Genomic DNA, 18814 nt, shown 5'->3' with positions numbered 1-18814 from the left:
TCCGAGCTTGTTTATTTGCAGGCAAATCAATTTAATGAACGTAATAACAATAGGCTTATATAAAATGTTCTTGGCGGTCACAAGCAGACGTGCCTTGCAGACGGGTATTTAGAGTCGCTCTGTAATTTGCGGGCCACAATTTGATTCATTTATCCGCGCACTGTTATTAACCCTGCGGAAAAAGAGATGTCAGTCGCCGTTTCGAGCAGCAGGACATCCGCGCTTTGTTTAAATGCACTAATTACGCGCATACATTAGAGGAGAAAGGAATAGCCTGCATGCGTGCAATTTTCACATTTTTCCGTCGAGTTGCCTTGCAGGTGGAGAGAAGACGCCTGGAAGCACGCTGAGCATCACTTTGGTACACATGGAAAAAGATAATATAACACATAATATTAAAAATAAAAACATATATCTAAAGATTATATTATATTAGATTGGCACGGGAAAAAACATGTTTACAATAATTATCAGATGCATATTCCGCAGCTGTCTGACCGTCATGATTTATTCTTTTTTTTTTTTTTTTTGAGATATTGTTAATTAATTTGTCGACCAATAAGAAGTGTATCTAAAATTGTGACTGGTGAGTAAAAAGGGATCATGGTGGCACTGCAGGCGATCTTTGAAAGGTGTTTGCAATGCATCTCATTCAACTGGCACCATCTTGTGGATGGAATAGCAAACGGCTACATGGAAAGCTGGAGTTCAGGCTTCACCACAACGGAGAGCTACTTCTGGGCACTGATTAATGCGAACGAAGTGCTGCTGGTTTCATACGCTCTTGTAAAACAACAAAATTGCTAAAAATACTTTGTATTATATGTTACTATTAACTATAAAAAACATTATGTAAAAAATAACCCAGTTTAGGTCAAATGGGACACAACCACTACTCGCTCATTACAAGATGAAAGGGTAAAAGATTAACAACAATATAATAATAAACATCGTAAAACTTATTTAAAAAAAATAATAAAAAGTTTTAGGCTTCATGCTTGTTCCAACAAATGTGGGCCTTTACGTCACACACCACCTATCCAGACTCCTCAGGTCCTTCGTGTGTGACGTCACAGGACACGTGCCCAGCTCCGGGGTGCCAAAGCCGGAAGCGGAGGAGAGGGAAGAGGGAGAGGGATGTGTGAGTGTGAGTGTGTCGAGGAGGGGGAGAGGGAGGCCTTTGGAGGCGCGCGCGTTCGCAAAGTTAATTAGCGGTTATTAACAGGCCGCATAATGAGTGCGAGAGGGAGTCAATTTAATGACTTTGTTAGCGCCGAGTCGAGAGCGACAGGCAGGCGCGGAGCGAGACAACAAAGGCACGCAGCCATCATGTGTCATTTCCAGCCCTAATGCGCCCTGATCGGAAACAAAGGGGTCTAATTTCGTTCAACTCACTCGATAATTTGTCCCTTATGTAAGGAAAATAATGAATGACGTAATGTGTCAACAGGAGTAGGGCCTATAGTTTTCTATTTGAAAGGAAGAGGAAGTGGATATTAATGAAAGGAAGGTTACGTGGGACTACGGGCCTGTAAATATTTTTTGTCATACATTTACATTTAAAATATGGCACTGCAGGGGAAGTCAACCCCAATTTTTCCTTTACAATATGTTCTTTGCAGCCCTATAGTCTAATCACGGATGGTGTTCTGATTAATATTGCGTTTCTTGAATATGAATTAAGCAGCCAAATCCACCTGGCGGCCATTTTGTCACTTGCTATCAACTGAAAATGACATCACAGTGTGTAAGGGCCCAGGTAAAAAACAATCATGGCTCAGCTTGGGAATGAATGACACTTGACCAAACAAAAAACAAGCAAAAAACAAACAAACAGTTGAGCTGTGATTGAGCAACTGTGATGTCATTTTCAGTCGACAGCAAGTGACAAAATGGCCGCCATCTTTTATTATTCCATATTTTGATAAATTAGAATATTATAGAGGGCTGATTTTCCTTGAAATTCAATTTCAGTTTATAGAATATGGCTTTATTGGTTGAGCAAACGACAAATTGCATTTTTACAGCAGCGATGTGAACGTCCAGATGTTTTAAAGATAAATCAAAGTAGAACGTGTATCAATTACTTGGGCAGGGCACTAATGACACCATTAAAGCTCAGTGTGGCCCACTACTGCAAAATGATGGTGTCTTAGTGCATGACCTCATCATTTCACAGATGGCTTGAATTATAGGAAAGATGCAAGCGCCATTATCGCGCTTGGGAGGGGTGTTGGGGGACTCCAAGTCCCCTGCTTGGATTCACGACGGGTTAAAAGGTAATTCAAAAGAGCGAGGCTATTTCACAGCTGCTTTTGTCTCCTCTGATTACAACCACGATCGCATGAATCCCGACTCTAGCCACCTCCCGAAGATTGGGAGCCAAAGAGGTCATTTTCATCATCATCGTCGACGATGGCGCCAGTTGACCACCCAAACCTCGAGGCGCTGTGTTTTCACAGTCGCGTTGCCCTTTCATTGATTGCGCGCCTTCATTTTAATTCAATTGCGCCTGTGTCAAAAACTCTGCGAGAATCATCCGAGTAATGAGATAATCAAAGTAATATATGCAAATCAGTTATATCAAAACCGGAGTGCCCCCCTCCACCCCCTTGAGTGTGAAGAAGTCCTTTTATTCACTTAGCGGCAATACCTTGAGCGAATGACACCATGCAAATGACAGTTGATTAGACTAAATTAAGAGCCTGACCTTGTCTGAGTTTTATGTAAATGCTCTTTTTTTCCATGTGATCAAAACGTGTTTTACACATTGGCCTTATACTGCACATTTTCCATGTGGGTAAGAAAAACAAAGTTGAATTCCCTGAAAGGCTTGAACGATACTCTCCACTAACGTGCATGTACCTTGACCTAGGTGCAATCCCGCTGCGACACAAAGTGCGTCGTTAGAACTTCCTTGCTGAGAGGGAGTGCGCCTTGAAGATTGACTGCGTGTGTAGTTGCTCGTGCACCATAACAACACATTGTTTTAAAACGCTGCGGCTGAGACTTCCTCTCTGTGGGGCGTGCGGCCTGTCGATGGGAAAGGCCTAAATCCAATATAGATGGCGGAGCCGCGCTGCCTCCCGCTGGGGGACCCTCAGACTTGCAGGCCGGGATCGAAGAGCCACCCCCACTACTCCAAATTGGTCTGAGAGGCTGTTGAGCTACACCCCCAAAGATGAAGCCGTCCATGATCTAATGACAGGACTGAGGACAGATGTGTGGAGCGGCATGTGCACCTGAACAGCGGTAAGACTCCACATGATTGATGGACACCGCATTGTTTGCTCTTGAACACTTCTTGGACAGAGATCGGTCACTTCAAACCAGATTGTCCGAAGCGGAGAAAATAGTCATGTGGTGTCACAAATACCAAATCAGACCCATTACTACACGCCAAAATCCTTTGTAGCTTCAAGGCCCGGTTTTGTCCAAGCATCTGACGTCCAAATGTCTTTTCCATTTTCCACTTTTTGTATTGTCTCCCTTTCATCGCCCTCTTGTTTGTCTCTCCAATTTTGCCTCTGTTGTAGTGCCACTTCTGGCTGTTTTCATTTCTCTTTTTGTATCTAAAGTTCTGCCCCTTACAAAGATAACAAGGCTCAGTTTTGAATGACACTCGCTGAGAGGTGTTCATTTAACAAAATGTTTATTAACATTGTGTGTGTTTTTTTTTGTTTTTGGCAAGAGTGTGGAACTGAGAGCTGTTTCAATTTGTTGACCTTTTTTCGCTAAACTTCCTAGTATTAGTAGATGCAAGTGATATCGATCCAAGTTAGGATTGTTAAAACAAGATTATCCACATGTACTGCATTTATTACCGCAAATAGATGTAATTTTTGCTTTTAATTCATTTGCTCCCAAAAACAGATTAATGCGTACTATTTTAAATATTAGCATGGTCCCAAAAAGTATTTATACGTTTTTTAAAATGTTTTTTTAATGCATGTTTTGATGCAGCCTGTGAACTGAAGAGATCGCTTGAAGCAATGGTAGTTATTACAAAAATGGCCAGCAGGTGTTAGCAGAGTATAAGAGATCAACCAGGACCATGTTGCAAAAAGCTCTTTCCCCCACTGTTTTAAACAGATTTGTGAATAAGGATGAAACTTAGCTATATTTCAATGCTAATTGCTGCAAAACGGACTAATCTTCTTTTGGTAGGTTCCATGTTTTTATAGCAATAGAACACAATATTCTGTGGGCCTTGCAAAATCAGTCAAAATCCAGTAAAACAACCGGGAGTAAAGGGGGTTGCTTCAGTGAAAATGGCTGGGAGTGAATGAATTATTTTTTACAGTCAATAGAACACTGATTATATTCACTACACTAATAGTCGTTTCCTCCTCACTCCAAAAGTATGCTGCGTTGCCATGTATTGCCAGTTTTTTGTCATTTAGCGAGTGGGTAGTAGTAGATCTTAAACTCAGCAATGCTGCATTCAAGGAAGGTGGGAATTTGTATTTAACCCACTAGGATTGTCCCAATTCTGACCTCAAAGATGGCTAGTAATGATAAATTGTTTGTCAGTCCAAATTGCATTGTGTCATGTAAAGTTACTTATTTCTATTAATGAAATAAATGTAAATATTAGGGATGGGCGAGTACAGATACCAGATATCGTATCAGTCTACCAGCCTTAATTTAAGGTATCGGTACTCATAACAGTGGCCGATACCTGTACCGGCCACCTTCTAGTCCCGTTTTACAATCAGGAACCAGAAATGTGAAATTAGGGGAAAATAAAATTGCCATTCAATTCATGCAATTTTAAGGAAAAATACAATATGCATTGTTTATTTGGGGGGCGGGGGTATTTTATGTACTGTAGTGGTATTGGTAACTGGTATCGGTATCGGTGACTAATCAAGAGCTGAATATCGGTATCGGTTTTAAAAAAAGTGGTATCGAACATCCCTAATAAATACGTTTACAATACATTGTTAAAAAATAAATAATAATAATAATACACCACTGTTCCAGTGCATACTTCCTGGTATGAGGATGTAAAAGTCCAACTTCTCACCTTCGTCAAATGCAGCAAGACCAAGATTCTTGCAAATAGAGCATGCGCAGAACACAAAAACCTAAGTTACGTTTAAAGGAGGTGCCCCAATCGTGTTTATATGACCTTATATTCGTCTTAGAAAAGAGATAATCCAGGGGTTTAATTCTGCTTTTTATAATAACCCATGTTTTAAAATCCCAAATAAAAGCATTTGGGTTTTTAGCCTCGGGTTTTGAAAGTTTTATTGACTCCATGTAAACATATGTGAATACAGAACAACAAAAGAAAATACTGTACACACATAGAAGACAAAGCCGAGCAGCTTCTAATTAGAAACTAGGAATACACAACTTCATTGACATTAATAATTGATAAATCCTTTGATTAACTTGTAGGGATTGTCCTCTGAGTCCTTCAATAATCGCGCGTGTGTGTCTTTTATTTATTTATTTTTATTGTAAGCACCCGTCTTTCTTTAAGGCACATCTTTATAACCAAGCAATTCCAAAGCAATTTTCTCTGTGGGTGGAGAGTGTAATTTTCTATTCTGTGACACTGTGATGTGTAAGAAACTGGGAGCTGGCGCTGAAAGGCATTTGCAGTGCGCATCGTGGTGTGGGTGTGAGTCGTTTTAATGGCCAACGCGGGTGGTGGGGGAGTGGGAGCCGTGTCAGGGAGGCCATCGTTTAATGACCCCCAAATAGCGCCCTCCTTGTTAGAGTTATCGTCCTGGAAACACAAGGCTTTTGAACCAGGCGAGCGCCACACACCGCAGTAGTCTTTTATCTTCATATTAAACCATTTGCATGACATTAGGCCATAGATAGGATTCCGAAGATACTCACTCACGGGGAGTGGGTGCATGAGACACCGCGCTTACATGTCCTTGCAAATCTAATCAGTGTTAAATGGAGCTGTCAAATTTGCGTGCGTGAGGCAGGCAGTGGATGTCTCGTGTCAGGGCCAATTTAACATTTCAACTGCACTGGTGTGTAACTCTGCTGCAATTATAATATCCAAACTGGCTCTTGGTAGATCTAGAATTCAGTGAGATACTAGTTGAGGCTAATGGCATGGAAGTGGTCACAACTTACATCGATTGATATGTGCATCTCCTAATGGATCACTGGTGTGGTAGCTCTGCGGATCAAGGCTTGTGCAGTAAGATGTAACCGCAAAAAGTCAGGAAAAGCCTACTGGAACATCTGAACTTTTGGGGGGATTAATTAGGGGCACTTTAAATAGTGGCAGATGTGTGCCAACTCACATTTAACATGAGTTTGAATGTGACGAGTTACACCTGAACTGAAACGGAATTATTTGTCTGTAATTTTTACATAACAAAAATGTGTAGATTTTACTAAAATAGGAAGTGCACTGTTGAAACAGTTAAGAAAACCTAAAAAATGTTTTTCTTTTTTTCCTTTTATTTTTTTTTTTTACATAATACTGTATTTTTTTTCTTCTTAAATTGACATTGTGTATAACAGCGATCTGTATATTCTTATCTGGAAACAAAGCTAAATTGATTTTAAAAAAAAGCTTATAAGCCACTCCTCCTGGCTGGCATAGGGTGTAGTATAGCATAATTAATTTATGTTTCCAGTTTTGTTTTGCAAGACTTTCATTCCGGAGTCCAAACACTTATTAATTTGCCTACTATTTTGTTGTTCAAAGTTGGATGTTCTCCGCCTCAATGCAGTTACAGCCAGACATCTATGAAAAGTGGATTTGTTGGAATTTAGATGTTTCTGGGGTTGGTGAAAGACTCTGGTTGGTAACCCGTTGGGTAGTAGGTGATGTCTGGTCGGTGCTGGATTTCACTTTCTTCTCTTTTCTTTGATCCTTCCTCGGGTCTCTTGACAACCTCACGATTTTAGCTGGATTCTGAAGTATTCGGTTTAGGTGAACGGTATGGGATTTTTAATAGGTTTTAGGTGAATTAATGATTACACACACACCCGCACATGCACATACTCACGCACATACAAAATAAAAATAAAATAAAAAATAAAAAAAAGAGGGAGAGAGAGAGCAATGATGATGACATGTCGAATTGGTAAAATTACCGAATGAACAATACTGAGCTCTCTCTCTCGAAAAATAAAAAATAGGAAAAGTGGATTTAATCACCCCAAACACTTAATTTTGGTGTTAAAGCACTAGCTGTGTCAATCTTACATTAGCTTAGCAATTAGCATGGCTTCTCCGCCTTTCCTCGTCATCCTTCCCTGAAAACGATACTTCTCAGATGTGTAGCTTATTCGCTGCCATGGAGGTGATGACTACTGACTCAGGAGCAAGTCTGCAACGTTTTTAGCCACACTGGTAGCTAGTGAAGTTTGTTGCCAGCAGCTAGCTAGCTAGTTAGGTGCTAGCTGCGTAGGTGACATTACTGCATTTAGGCAACTTTAACATGCGTGAACAGCGAAGCTTTTTGTAAAAGTCGGAAAAACGTCAAAATCTGTGATTTTTGCTATTGATTTTTTTTTAATGAGGCAAAAAATCCAAATATTTGACCTGCAAATTGCAAAGTGAAACTGCTTATTTTGAGTGGAAGTAATGAAAACATTAAACCACTTTTGGAGTATATTTTGAGTATGAACCCATTTTATATACGCAACTTTTTGGTCATTTAATTACTCGGCACAAACAAACCAACTTCACATGAGGCTAATTAATATTGTTAGCTAGTTAATGAATAACATAATGATGAACACGATAACACAAATTTACACACAATAAAAGCTTGTGGTGGCCTAAGAGTTTGGCACAGTCTTGTATCTAGGAGTCAAAGCGAAGTTGTGTGCATGTGATTGCTTGTTTTTGCATATTGGGAGACTGCGGCAAGCAAGTGTACCATTTACCGTTGGCCCATTCGATTCAGCAGGCATCTAATAACAAAGCATTTCTGGGCCACTTACACATGCATACATACAGGTCTATTTGTCAACAGTTTTCGTTGCCTCCTTTTAAGAACACGGGTGCCATCCGGATTGCACCCAAATGCTCTAGAATTCTATCATGAGACTCAGGTATGAAATTAAAATCACCTATTTTCTTTCTCCATGCAAGCTGCAGATCAATTTCCGGGAACGGGGACGTGATATTTGGCCGCCATTTGGGCTTTCTCGTCTTGCACAGCACCCTAACTGCCTGCCAGCGGGGAGGCCCGGGCCTGACCGCATGCCTCGCCGGAGGAAGCGTTACTTCTGCCGCGGCGAGTTTATTTGCGCCTCGCTAGGAGAATTGCCTTCATTTACCCTTCCCCAACAACACTCGAGAAAGAAACGAAATAGACAAGCCAGGCGTGAATGGGAAAGACGAAATTGATTCAGTTTGATACGTGCACCTGGGGTAGACCCTCGTTTGACCGCCTATTTTAAAGATAAATGGAAAAAAATTGCCTTATGCATAACCTTTTTCAGCCCTGCATGTTGTTGTTTAGCACGAATCAGTTGTCCTTGGTGCACTCTACTCCAGCCACAATGTTGGGTACACTTGGAATGGAGCCAATATAAAAAGCAATCATGCTTAGTTTTGACTTACACTTTGGTAGTTATTAATTAAGTAACATCACATCACAATTGCAGCTGCAGAGAGAACTTTGTTACCTATACAGTGCATGAAAAAATATTAGAAACTAAGCATTTTTATGAATATATATATATATATATATATATACACATATATTTAAAAAAATATATATATAATGCTTAGTTTATAATATTTTGATATTTTAAATATATATGTGTGTGTGTGTGTATATATATATATATATATATATATTTTTTTTTTTTTTCATAATAATGCTTAGTTTCTAATTATTTTCATGTACCACCTCAAAAAAATTCTTGGCTCAGTAAGTACCACCATAATATATTTTTTATAAAATAAATACATAAATAGACTTGTAATGTACGTCAAAGTTTAACACAACTGAACTGTACATAACAAATCTACTGTCGTGGATTAAAAAAAAAAAGTTTAAGGGAGCCCATATATCACACTTTGAGAATCCCTGCATCAAGTGTGCCATGTATGTTGTGGCCAGTGATTGGATTAGGTCATAGAGTACTGTATAATAAGCATAGGCATATTAATCGATTCGTTACAAATTCTCCCCACCCCCAGAAGTGTGTGAAATTGATCGTTGATTAATTATGGTGAAATTGAGTACAGTACTAGGTGGTTACTCCAGCCACGCTATGGGAACTCGCCTGGGCAGCACTATTTTGGCTAATACGACTCTGGAGATGATACGGGAGTTTAAAGCATTCACGTGTTATGGGCTCGGCACACGGGAGGTGACAAACGACAGCGAAATACGTACTCCCAGGTCTCAACACAAGGGACGCGATAAGCAGCTGCGACGGCGGCGGCGGCATCGACAGACATCGCTCTCTTGTTACAACAGATACGCCATAGAGATGCGATCCACCAGTAATTTAAAAGAAGAAAAAGAAGACCAGGAAGCGACTGCGCCGTGCGATGACGTTGTATGAGTTTGCTTTTGTAATTCTTCATAAGCCGTAGCGTTTTTTTTTTGCTGTTTTCAATTGAATATTGCATTAATATTTGCTTCTTTAATAAATTCCAAAAAGATTTCTGTTTCGTCGTCTCCCCAAACATACCTTACTTTATCGTCTGCCATTGCTTTGGGACTACAAACGTACGTGTGACGTAATATCCAGTCAAAACATGTGACGTGTATCCGGTCTAGTCAGCGTCTATTCGCAAAACCTGTTTCCATAGCCAAAATTTGCATTTTCCTTTTTTTCGATACGCTTCGAAATCCACCCACTCCAAGCGTAAATTTTTTTTGGCGAATTTTAGGCCATTTTTCGAATTTCTAGCATTTCCATTCAGTTTTATTTTCGCATTTCTTGAAAATTCAAATAAAATGGGTGGATGGAAACCCCACTACTGTAAACACAGATGTTTCACTGCAGTACGTAATTCCAGTATGAAGATCCATCCATACTCCTTTCTCATTTTCGTCCTTCAACTTCTTCTATAGTTCTTGACCAATTCAAACTATTCCAATTTCACGGGCTATTAATTTTCTAATTCCAAATATTCACAGTTTTCCCACAATTAAAGAATTTTCACACCAAATATCCCCATTTATTTCCACTGAGACATTCAACAATTCACTCCCATTCAAAATGTTCAGCTCATTCAGTACACCTTAGGATCAGTATTCAACATTCCCCTTAATCCACACATTGCAAAAAAATTCAAAATGTTCACCTCTATTTTGCACATTTTCCACCAACAAACTACCCCACTAATTTCAAGGGTATGGGTTTGGGTTAGGGCTTGTATCGTTCCTACTCGAAACTGATTATTGTTTGTAATCAAAATGTCCAACTCATTCAATTAACCTTGCCATTCAATCTGATATATTTCACCCACGCAAAACATTTCCACATTACACATAATTCTACATTTTGGACCCAATTATTCCCCATTCGTTTCTAATGACACATTCAACAATTTGTTCCCATTCTACATTCAAAATCTGATTCAGTTCACCTTGGGAATGATTTTCAACATTTGTACAATCGCAACCCCCCACACCTCTCACACACACACATTTTCCCCCCATATATTGCACATCTTCACCAATATGATTTAACCTAATTCCATATAATTAAATACCGTTCAATATTATTCTATATCCTTCAATGCATACATTTTCATCACTACTATTCAAGATCACGCTATATCTTACAATATTATTTCATATTAGTCCAAATCATTCAATACCATTCGGCAGAATTCCATATCTTCCAACATTCGACATAAATTTGTGTCATTCCAAATGTTTCTATATTTTTCATTTAGCTTTTTAGCATTCACATGCATTTTCTCCAGAAATTGCTTCATCTAGTTAATGTAATTAGATTTAATTTCAAACAAAAATGAATAATAATTAAAATAAATAAATAAATAATAATAATAATAATAATGAATAAGGAAATGTCTCACACCAACATGAGTTTAACCACAATAATAGTGTCACACCTTGACTTCACCTATTGATTTGTTACCTGCAAAGCTTAAAAGGCTTCTCTTGTGTTTTGTTTGTCCTGGCAGCATTTGGACACTCATCTTTGTTTATGCACCGTCCCGACTCTGACCTGTACTCTCTCCCCTATTGCCATCATAGGCCCTCTCTCATTGCGTCACACAGTCTGCGGAAGACTAATTGAAACCATGTTGACAAAGAGAATAAATCCAGCCCCCTCATCCAAGCGGAGTTTGCTCCGGGAGAATGCCGTGAGAGTCATTCATTTATAGCTTGTGTAACACTTGCAGCTTCCTCCACGACAGACAGCAAAATGACTGAACTCAAGGTAAGGCAACATTTCTTTCACTCCAAAATACTGTCATGTTTGGTAAATACAAGTGTGTTAAACCTACAAATTTAGCATGTACTGTATTATATATACAGTAAATGTTGATTTAGGAAATAAAAAATGCATTACTGAGAAATTCTTTTCTCTGATCAGCTCCTATTTTTGCATCACAAATACATTTAAAAGTGCAACAAACAAGATAGATTATCTTCAAGCAGAGCAGATGGGCGGTGTTGCTCCTGACCAATCAGGATGCGGCATCTGACAGCTGCCCAGATGTGACCATGGAGACATTGAGCTTTTTTAAAAAATGTTCCAAAACAGTGCCAATAAAATCCGTAATGAGTCCATGAAATAAAAGCTGACAGCTACGTTAAGTTGTGTTTTGTTTTAGACATCGAGGCATAAAGTGCACGCCAGCCATACCAGGGCACACATGGAACACATTTGCACCAAAGTGTGCATACTAACAATGACTCAGCAAAATTTCTCTACACTCTATTGGTACGATACAATACGATACGATATACTTTTATTTCCCCGTGGGGAACTTTTTCCTGGACTCCGTCCAGCTGCAGTTTACAGTAAGGAAAAAACAACAGAATAGAAAGAGATAAAATCAAAATTAAATAAGAAGTGCAGCAGTAGTTTACAGTGAGAAAAACAACGGAATAGAGATAGATAATTAAAATAAATAATACACACACACTCCTTAAAAAAGTAAAACATTAAAAGTTAAATAAGGAAAAGTTGGAAGAACTGCAGCTTTTCCACGGAGCCCGTGTCGCAGACGTGCTGCGCCAACGTGACCGGAAGCGGAAGAGAGTGGTGTCTCATAAAGCAAATTTAATTGAAATATTCATAAAAGTTGACACTGGAGGATGTCAGTTTAACCCCTGGGTGTTATTTTATTTTGAAATGGCTTGGTCAGAACCAAGAAAAAACTAAAAAATGGTCAAATAACGCCCAGGGGTTAATTAGGATCTTTCTGAACACCAAACAATGGATGGGTGTGCTTTGTTTTATCACAAATCTAATGTGAAACAATGTGACAACAATTAAGAAAAACACTTAATGACGAGCCTTCAAATGTAATTATAACCAGCGTGAACACATTTATCCTCCATCACAATGAAGCTGCATGATGAGTGTGTGTCTTGTTGAATTTCTGTTTTGCAGTACTTGTGTGGATTTGGGAATGAATTCTCCTCCGAAGACCCTCGCTGCCCTGGTTCTTTACCCGAAGGGCAGGTAGGACATGCACAAGTTGAATTTGCATGTGAATTGCCCCTTTTTTTTACGATGACACCTGAATGCGCCACTGTCTTGATAGAACAATCCTCAGGTGTGCCCTTATGGCCTTTATGCTGAGCAGCTCTCTGGTTCGGCCTTCACCTGCCCGCGGCCAGCCAATAAAAGAAGGTCCCCACCTTTTTCTTAACACCTTATATAGTGGATATATCCGCTTTCCATCTTAACAATTGTGCTTGTTTCCAGCTGGCTTTATCGCATTCTTCCATCTGTCAAGCATAAGCCTTTTGTCCCCGCGGCTTGTGGGAATCTGACAGAGAAGTGGGACGAGGTGGAGCCCGATCCCAACCAGGTAACATGCAGTGGCATGGAAACAGGGTTTCAGAACATGCAGATATTCATGCATTCCATTTAATAATAATATTTGTTGTTGAAAATGTCATTCAATGTCATCCTAGATGAATTTCCCTTCCCTATTGTTGCTTTTACTTGCATTTATCATAAAATGTAAAAGTTAAATATATAGGGTGTCCAAAAAATGTTGACATAATTTGAAACATTAATACCAGTCACAAGTCATGTTGACAAATTAAGCATTCAAATGGACGCGCAGCTTCATAAGTTTTCAACATATGGACCACATGCGACACAATGTGAAGTTTCCTTTTTTCTTTGATTTTGTTCTCTTTCTTTCTTTTTTTGAGTCATACTGAATTCAGATTCGGTTTCTAGTTGACATATTTTCATGATTTTTTTTTTCTTCCAATAATATGTTCAATGTGCAGCAACTACTCTAAACACGACATTCTAATTCATATTGTGTTTGTAGAATATCAGCAAAATCCCCCCCATTTAAATTCATCTCCGGGGTTGGTCCTTTTGCCGCTTGCTGTCGACTGAAAATGATGTCACAGTTGCTTAGGTAACATCCAATCACGGCTCAGCTTGCTCACGTCACATGTCCAAACTCAGAAAACAAGTGCGCTGTGATTGGTTGTCACAACACGTGGCAAAATGGCCGCCCCTTGAGATGGATAAAAAATGGGAAGATTTTGCTGATGGGCTCTGGTATGATTAACTGAAAATACAACAAAGAATATCAGATTTATTATAAACAAATGTTTTTACCTTATAGGTTGCTTATGGTAAAATAAATTTGTAATTATTTATTTGATGATTTATTATTTATGTATTTGATTTATTATTATTAACTAATTATTAAATTATTAGTAATTTAATTATGTTGTTATTTTATTGTTGAGCTTTTTTCTTTCTTATACAGTATTATGTTATACGGTGACCTTGAGTGTCTTGAAAGGCACCTATAAATTATTATTATTATTGTAAATGAACCATAAATTAATATGAAAGACAGTTTAACTTACTACATGGACTTTCAGTCTTTTAAACGTTAATTAAAACACTACTTCACAAAATTATCAAAAAAGTGTGACATAAACATAAATCAGTAAATCATAAATATTCTATATATATATATCTCCTGGATTATGCAATTGTGTTGCTTTGCTCTTACAGATGCGATGGCGGCCATTCTCCATCCCAAAGTCTACAGAAAAGATAGTCGATTTTGTGGCTGTAGGTTTATCGCTTTCTCATTTTCAACGTTCCAACTTAAAGTTTTCAGTGTGATTGTCATTTGTGATTCTTGCAGGGTCTGCACACCATCTGTGGAGCGGGGGATGCTAAATCACGCAACGGCATTAGTATCCACGTGTACACCTGCAACACTTCCATGATGAACAAGTGAGGACGGACATAAGTCCATGTGATGTTTATTAGTGAGGTTTGCAATATTGTTAAATGAATACGCTGCTCTATGTGTCAATCAAAACTGAGCCTTCTTATCCTTCAAAAGGCAGAAAGAGTGTTTAGCATTGTGAAGGTGGACGCAATGTTGTTTCTTGTTTCCTGTGTTCTAGATGCTTCAACAACTCCGATGGAGACTTTCTGATCGGTGAGCAAAATAAAAAAGGAGGGATGTTTACACCATTATCTGCCACAGAAAGACTGATTGCTCAATTCTGAGTGCGCTTATTCCTTCATATTTTCTTTTTGCTGGTCCATCTACTGTTTGCCTCAATAGTGCCGCAGCAGGGTGAGCTCTTGATCACCACAGAGTTTGGCAAGATGATGGTCGAGCCCAACGAGATATGTGTCATTCAGGTGCGTTTTCTTGCTCGTGTCTGAAATCCACTAACATTTTTTGGACTTATATACTGTATATAAAAATATAAAATGAGTATTGTGGCACATCTTTCAGGGATTTGGAGAAAGAAAACATTTGTATGCCTCTTGTAGACAGTCTTCCCAATGAGTTTGTCGTAATACCTCAATATTTACTGTTTACTCCAGCAAGGAATGCGCTTCAGTGTGGACGTGTTTGGAGAAACGAGAGGTTATATCCTGGAGGTGTATGGAGCACATTTTGAAGTCCCTGACCTCGGCCCCATAGGTGGGTGTCAGTATATCGTCGCTGCTATGAGAAAAACACTTATATACATTTTTGTTAATTCGTTTTTTTATTTGTATGTTTTTGGGGTGATTTTTTGAGTTTTTTATGTTTTTTTATTTATTTATTTTTGCCTCTTTGGGATGTCTGCATTTAGTTTTATACCCAAAACATTTTTTTTTAAAAAGTCAATTTTCCCCCCCTTTTTTTTTTTTTTTTAAATGTTTATGTTTTGGGGTGAATTTTTATTTATTTATTTGTTTTTACATTTTTGGTATGTCTGCATTCAGTTTCATCCCAAAAACATAAAAAACAAAAACAAAAAAAAAACATGGACTTATGTCTATTTTTTCATTTTTTCTTATTTCTTTTGTTTTTGGGGTATTTTTTTTATATATATGTTTAAATAAAAATGTTTTTGGGATGTCAGCATTCAGTTTCATCCCCAAAAACATAAAATAATAATAAAAAAAAAAAATTGGGGAAATGGACATAAGTGTTTTTCACTTATGTTAATTTTTCCTCATTTTTGAATGCAACTGAATGCAAAAAATGAAAAATAAAATTGGAAAAAAAATTATTTTCTCTTCTTCATTTCTTTATTTATTTTTGTTTTTGTTTTGGGGATGATTATTATTATTATTTTTACGTCTTTGGGATGTCTGCATTCAGTTTCATCCCCAAAACATAAAAACTAGATTTAAAAAATCTATTTTTTTCTTAAGTTTTTGGGATGAAACTGAATGCAGACATTTCAAAAATGTAAAAATAAATGAATTTCACATAGCAGCGACAATAAGCTAAATTTATTTATTTTCTAAAGGAAATTCAATAGGGTACGCCTTTAGCGTTTTTAATGAAACTATATGCCGATGACCGATGTTTGTGTGACTCTTTGCAGGAGCTAACGGACTGGCCAACCCGAGAGACTTCCTGTGTCCAGTGGCGTGGTACGAGGATCGGGAAGTGTCCACAGGTTACACCGTCATCAATAAGTACCAAGGGAAGCTCTTCGCCTGCCAACAGGTGTTTTGTGTGCTTTTTGTGTCCTTGTACTTCAAAAGTGTCCTACGTGCCACGTACGGCCTCTCTGCCCTATTACCCCATTTAAGGTCTGCATGTGCTTCAGTAAACACCAGTCAAGCGCGACAATAACTATGAGCGAGGAAACGGTCCCAGGGATGCATGTGATCCATTAGCCGCCGCCGCTGATTGATTTACCATCCCTGGTGATTTAATATCGAAATGTTTCCACCTCAATTATGCGTCTTAATCACTCATAATTAGTTAAGACGTTCATGAGTTGCAGAGTGAAAAACAAGTTAGGCATTAATTTCAACACATCAGAGAATGATCCCCCACACCTCACCATGCAAATGTCCTCAACACAATGTATGAGGAGAGATTTTAAGTTTTTGCTGCATTTTTTAGTTTTTTTGCTGAGGGTTGAAGGTGGCAGCTTCTTTTTGCTGATGCCTGAAGCGTGGGCCGAGATGGGAGGCAGGTCTCATTTTAGGGAAGATGCTTCCATCTTTTCCTGCTGTTTTGTCCCCCCCGCCAAGCACCGAAATTGCTCAAATTAACTTATTATTTGCTTGACTGGGCCAATATGTTTGTTTTTTTGTGTGTGTGCTTGTAACTCTCTTCCACTTTTCATTTTAATCGAATCTAGCTGAGCCACCACAAGTGAATGTTCAGGAACAATCTCGCACCAGGTTGACCAAAGATCTTTGAGTGCAGCTAACACCCCACATGTTTTTAGTTGATTTAGGTTATGTAATGAACCAGGACTTTTTTTCAGTGCGTGGAAACCTACGTTGTAATATGCGTGTAATGAGTGTCAAGGTCAAGAAGACAGCTTGAGTTGTAATGAACTATATTGATTTTAGACCTGCTGCTGTATTTCTTTTTCTCAACAGAGCAATGTTACAGAATTGCTTTTTTTATTTTTATTTTTTTAACAATCAAGATGAAGAAATAGCTCTGCACTCACTGTTACTCTTGTACCCCCCACAACCCCCCCTTCAATCAAGCCCGATACGTGAGCGTTGAAATGATGAAAGTTTGTGAAAGTTTGATTTTGTTGCCAATTACTAAGTAATACCTTCGAGTCTTGCCTCATAAAGAAAAAAAAACGGAATGGAAGAGGAGCAGAATCACACTTTATTTCACAAAAGATTTTCATTATGAGCATTTCCCTCCACACCTCCTTTATGTCAAGCAACACTACCCCAGACTACAACGACATATTTCATTGTTATTTGTTGGCCCTCTCTTTGTGTTAGTTGCCTGTTGAATTGTTATGTTTTCTTATGTTAGGATTTCTCTCTCTTCAACGTGGTGGCCTGGCACGGCAACTACACGCCATACAAGTACAACCTCAACAACTTCATGGTCATCAACGGTGTGGCCTTTGACCATGCGGTGAGTCTCATTTGTGTCCAGTGTCCACGTTAACAGGTGGACCATGTACCGTTGAAATAAACTGCTTGTCGATCGGCACTGACCCAACAAGTCTGCACACGCGCACGGCTGTTTCTTAAAAGACGTACACAGTGCGTTTATCTTTATTTAGTCAATATTTGCCAATTATGACATAGTTAAAAGTAAAACCCATTTGAATGCAAATAAAGGACTTCATTGAAATAATTTAGTCTGGACAAATTAGAGCCTTGCGCATGCGCAGTGATGCCTTTTTTTTTACCTCTCCTTGACGGTACACAGGAACAAAATAATGTCCAGCACTTCCACTGATTAATGTGCACTTCCCACTAAGTTTCTTTTTGCTAATATTGTGTAGGATCCATCCATCTTTACTGTGTTGACGGCCAAATCCACCAGACCTGGTGTGGCCATTGCCGACTTTGTCATCTTCCCTCCACGCTGGGGTGTTGCTGAGCATACCTTCCGTCCACCATATTATCACCGTAAGGCGTAACATTTGTGCACAAGCGAGAAAATAGATGAAATATGAATAAGTATTGCTTCAATCTGGGGCTATATGCTGGCAAACTCAAATAAGGTTGTATAATAGCTCTCCCTGTTGGTATTTGAAGGCAACTGCATGAGTGAATTCATGGGCCTGATTAAGGGCCACTATGAAGCCAAAGAGGAGGGTTTCCAGCCGGGAGGCGCCAGTCTCCACAGCATCATGACCCCACATGGCCCCGACGCTGAATGTTTTGAGAAGAACAGTGTGGCTGAGCTCAAACCAGAAAGGGTGGCTGAAGGAACCATGGTAAAAACTCCTACCAATAAAGCTTATGATGTGGATAGAACAAATGAACATGGGTTAACATCTTGCGTCCCTCAGGCGTTCATGTTCGAGTCGTCCTTCAGTATGGCTGTGACCAAGTGGGGCCTGAAGACGTGCCAGAAACTCGACAAGAGCTACTACCAGTGCTGGGAGCATCTACGCAGCCACTTTAATCCCAACTGGAAGTCCAGAAAACACTAGACAACAGGTAGCGGGATAATAATGGCTATGCAAAGCTGAAAATATTAAATAGATTTAAGCATATTCACTCAAGTTCCCTGGATTCATAAATAATTTGAAGTGGGTGACTTTTCTTTTTAAATTGATATAAGATTCATTGGAAATGTAAAAATTCATGAGCCATGACTGATCCCACCCTGATGTGTATACAATTAAAAGATTATTTCCCCCCTTTATTATTTGGTATGATTTTTTCTCCTTTTTCTGAGCATATAAAGCCA

At 38.9% G+C, this 18814-nt stretch overlaps 1 protein-coding gene across 1 annotated transcript; it reads left to right on the top strand.

Annotated features, from left to right (window-relative positions):
- The first annotated feature begins 1932 nt into the window (after positions 1 to 1932).
- hgd (homogentisate 1,2-dioxygenase) lies at positions 1933 to 18769 on the top strand. Its single transcript, XM_077554707.1, has 16 exons — positions 1933 to 2796; positions 2876 to 3252; positions 11187 to 11373; positions 12556 to 12627; positions 12710 to 12798; positions 12874 to 12979; positions 14164 to 14223; positions 14300 to 14391; positions 14568 to 14602; positions 14732 to 14811; positions 15001 to 15100; positions 15999 to 16123; positions 17417 to 17521; positions 17898 to 18024; positions 18154 to 18335; positions 18411 to 18769. Exons 3-16 carry the CDS (start codon positions 11359 to 11361, stop codon positions 18552 to 18554), a joined length of 1332 nt encoding a protein of 443 aa, XP_077410833.1. The 5' UTR covers positions 1933 to 2796; positions 2876 to 3252; positions 11187 to 11358; the 3' UTR covers positions 18555 to 18769.
- Positions 18770 to 18814: the final 45 nt, after the last annotated feature.

The sequence above is a fragment of the Vanacampus margaritifer genome, chromosome 20 (genome assembly GCF_051991255.1).
Source record: "Vanacampus margaritifer isolate UIUO_Vmar chromosome 20, RoL_Vmar_1.0, whole genome shotgun sequence".
NCBI classification, from domain to species: domain Eukaryota; kingdom Metazoa; phylum Chordata; class Actinopteri; order Syngnathiformes; family Syngnathidae; genus Vanacampus; species Vanacampus margaritifer.
Note: the sequence above shows the minus strand (reverse complement) of the source record. Positions and strands in the feature narration are given on the sequence as shown.

Excerpts from the sequence above, each read along its gene's own strand:
- hgd (XM_077554707.1), top strand. Across the intron at positions 14,603-14,731 it reads CGATGGAGACTTTCTGATCG|TGCCGCAGCAGGGTGAGCTC; the intron begins GTGAGCAAAATA and ends TTGCCTCAATAG. Across the intron at positions 15,101-15,998 it reads CCCTGACCTCGGCCCCATAG|GAGCTAACGGACTGGCCAAC; the intron begins GTGGGTGTCAGT and ends GACTCTTTGCAG.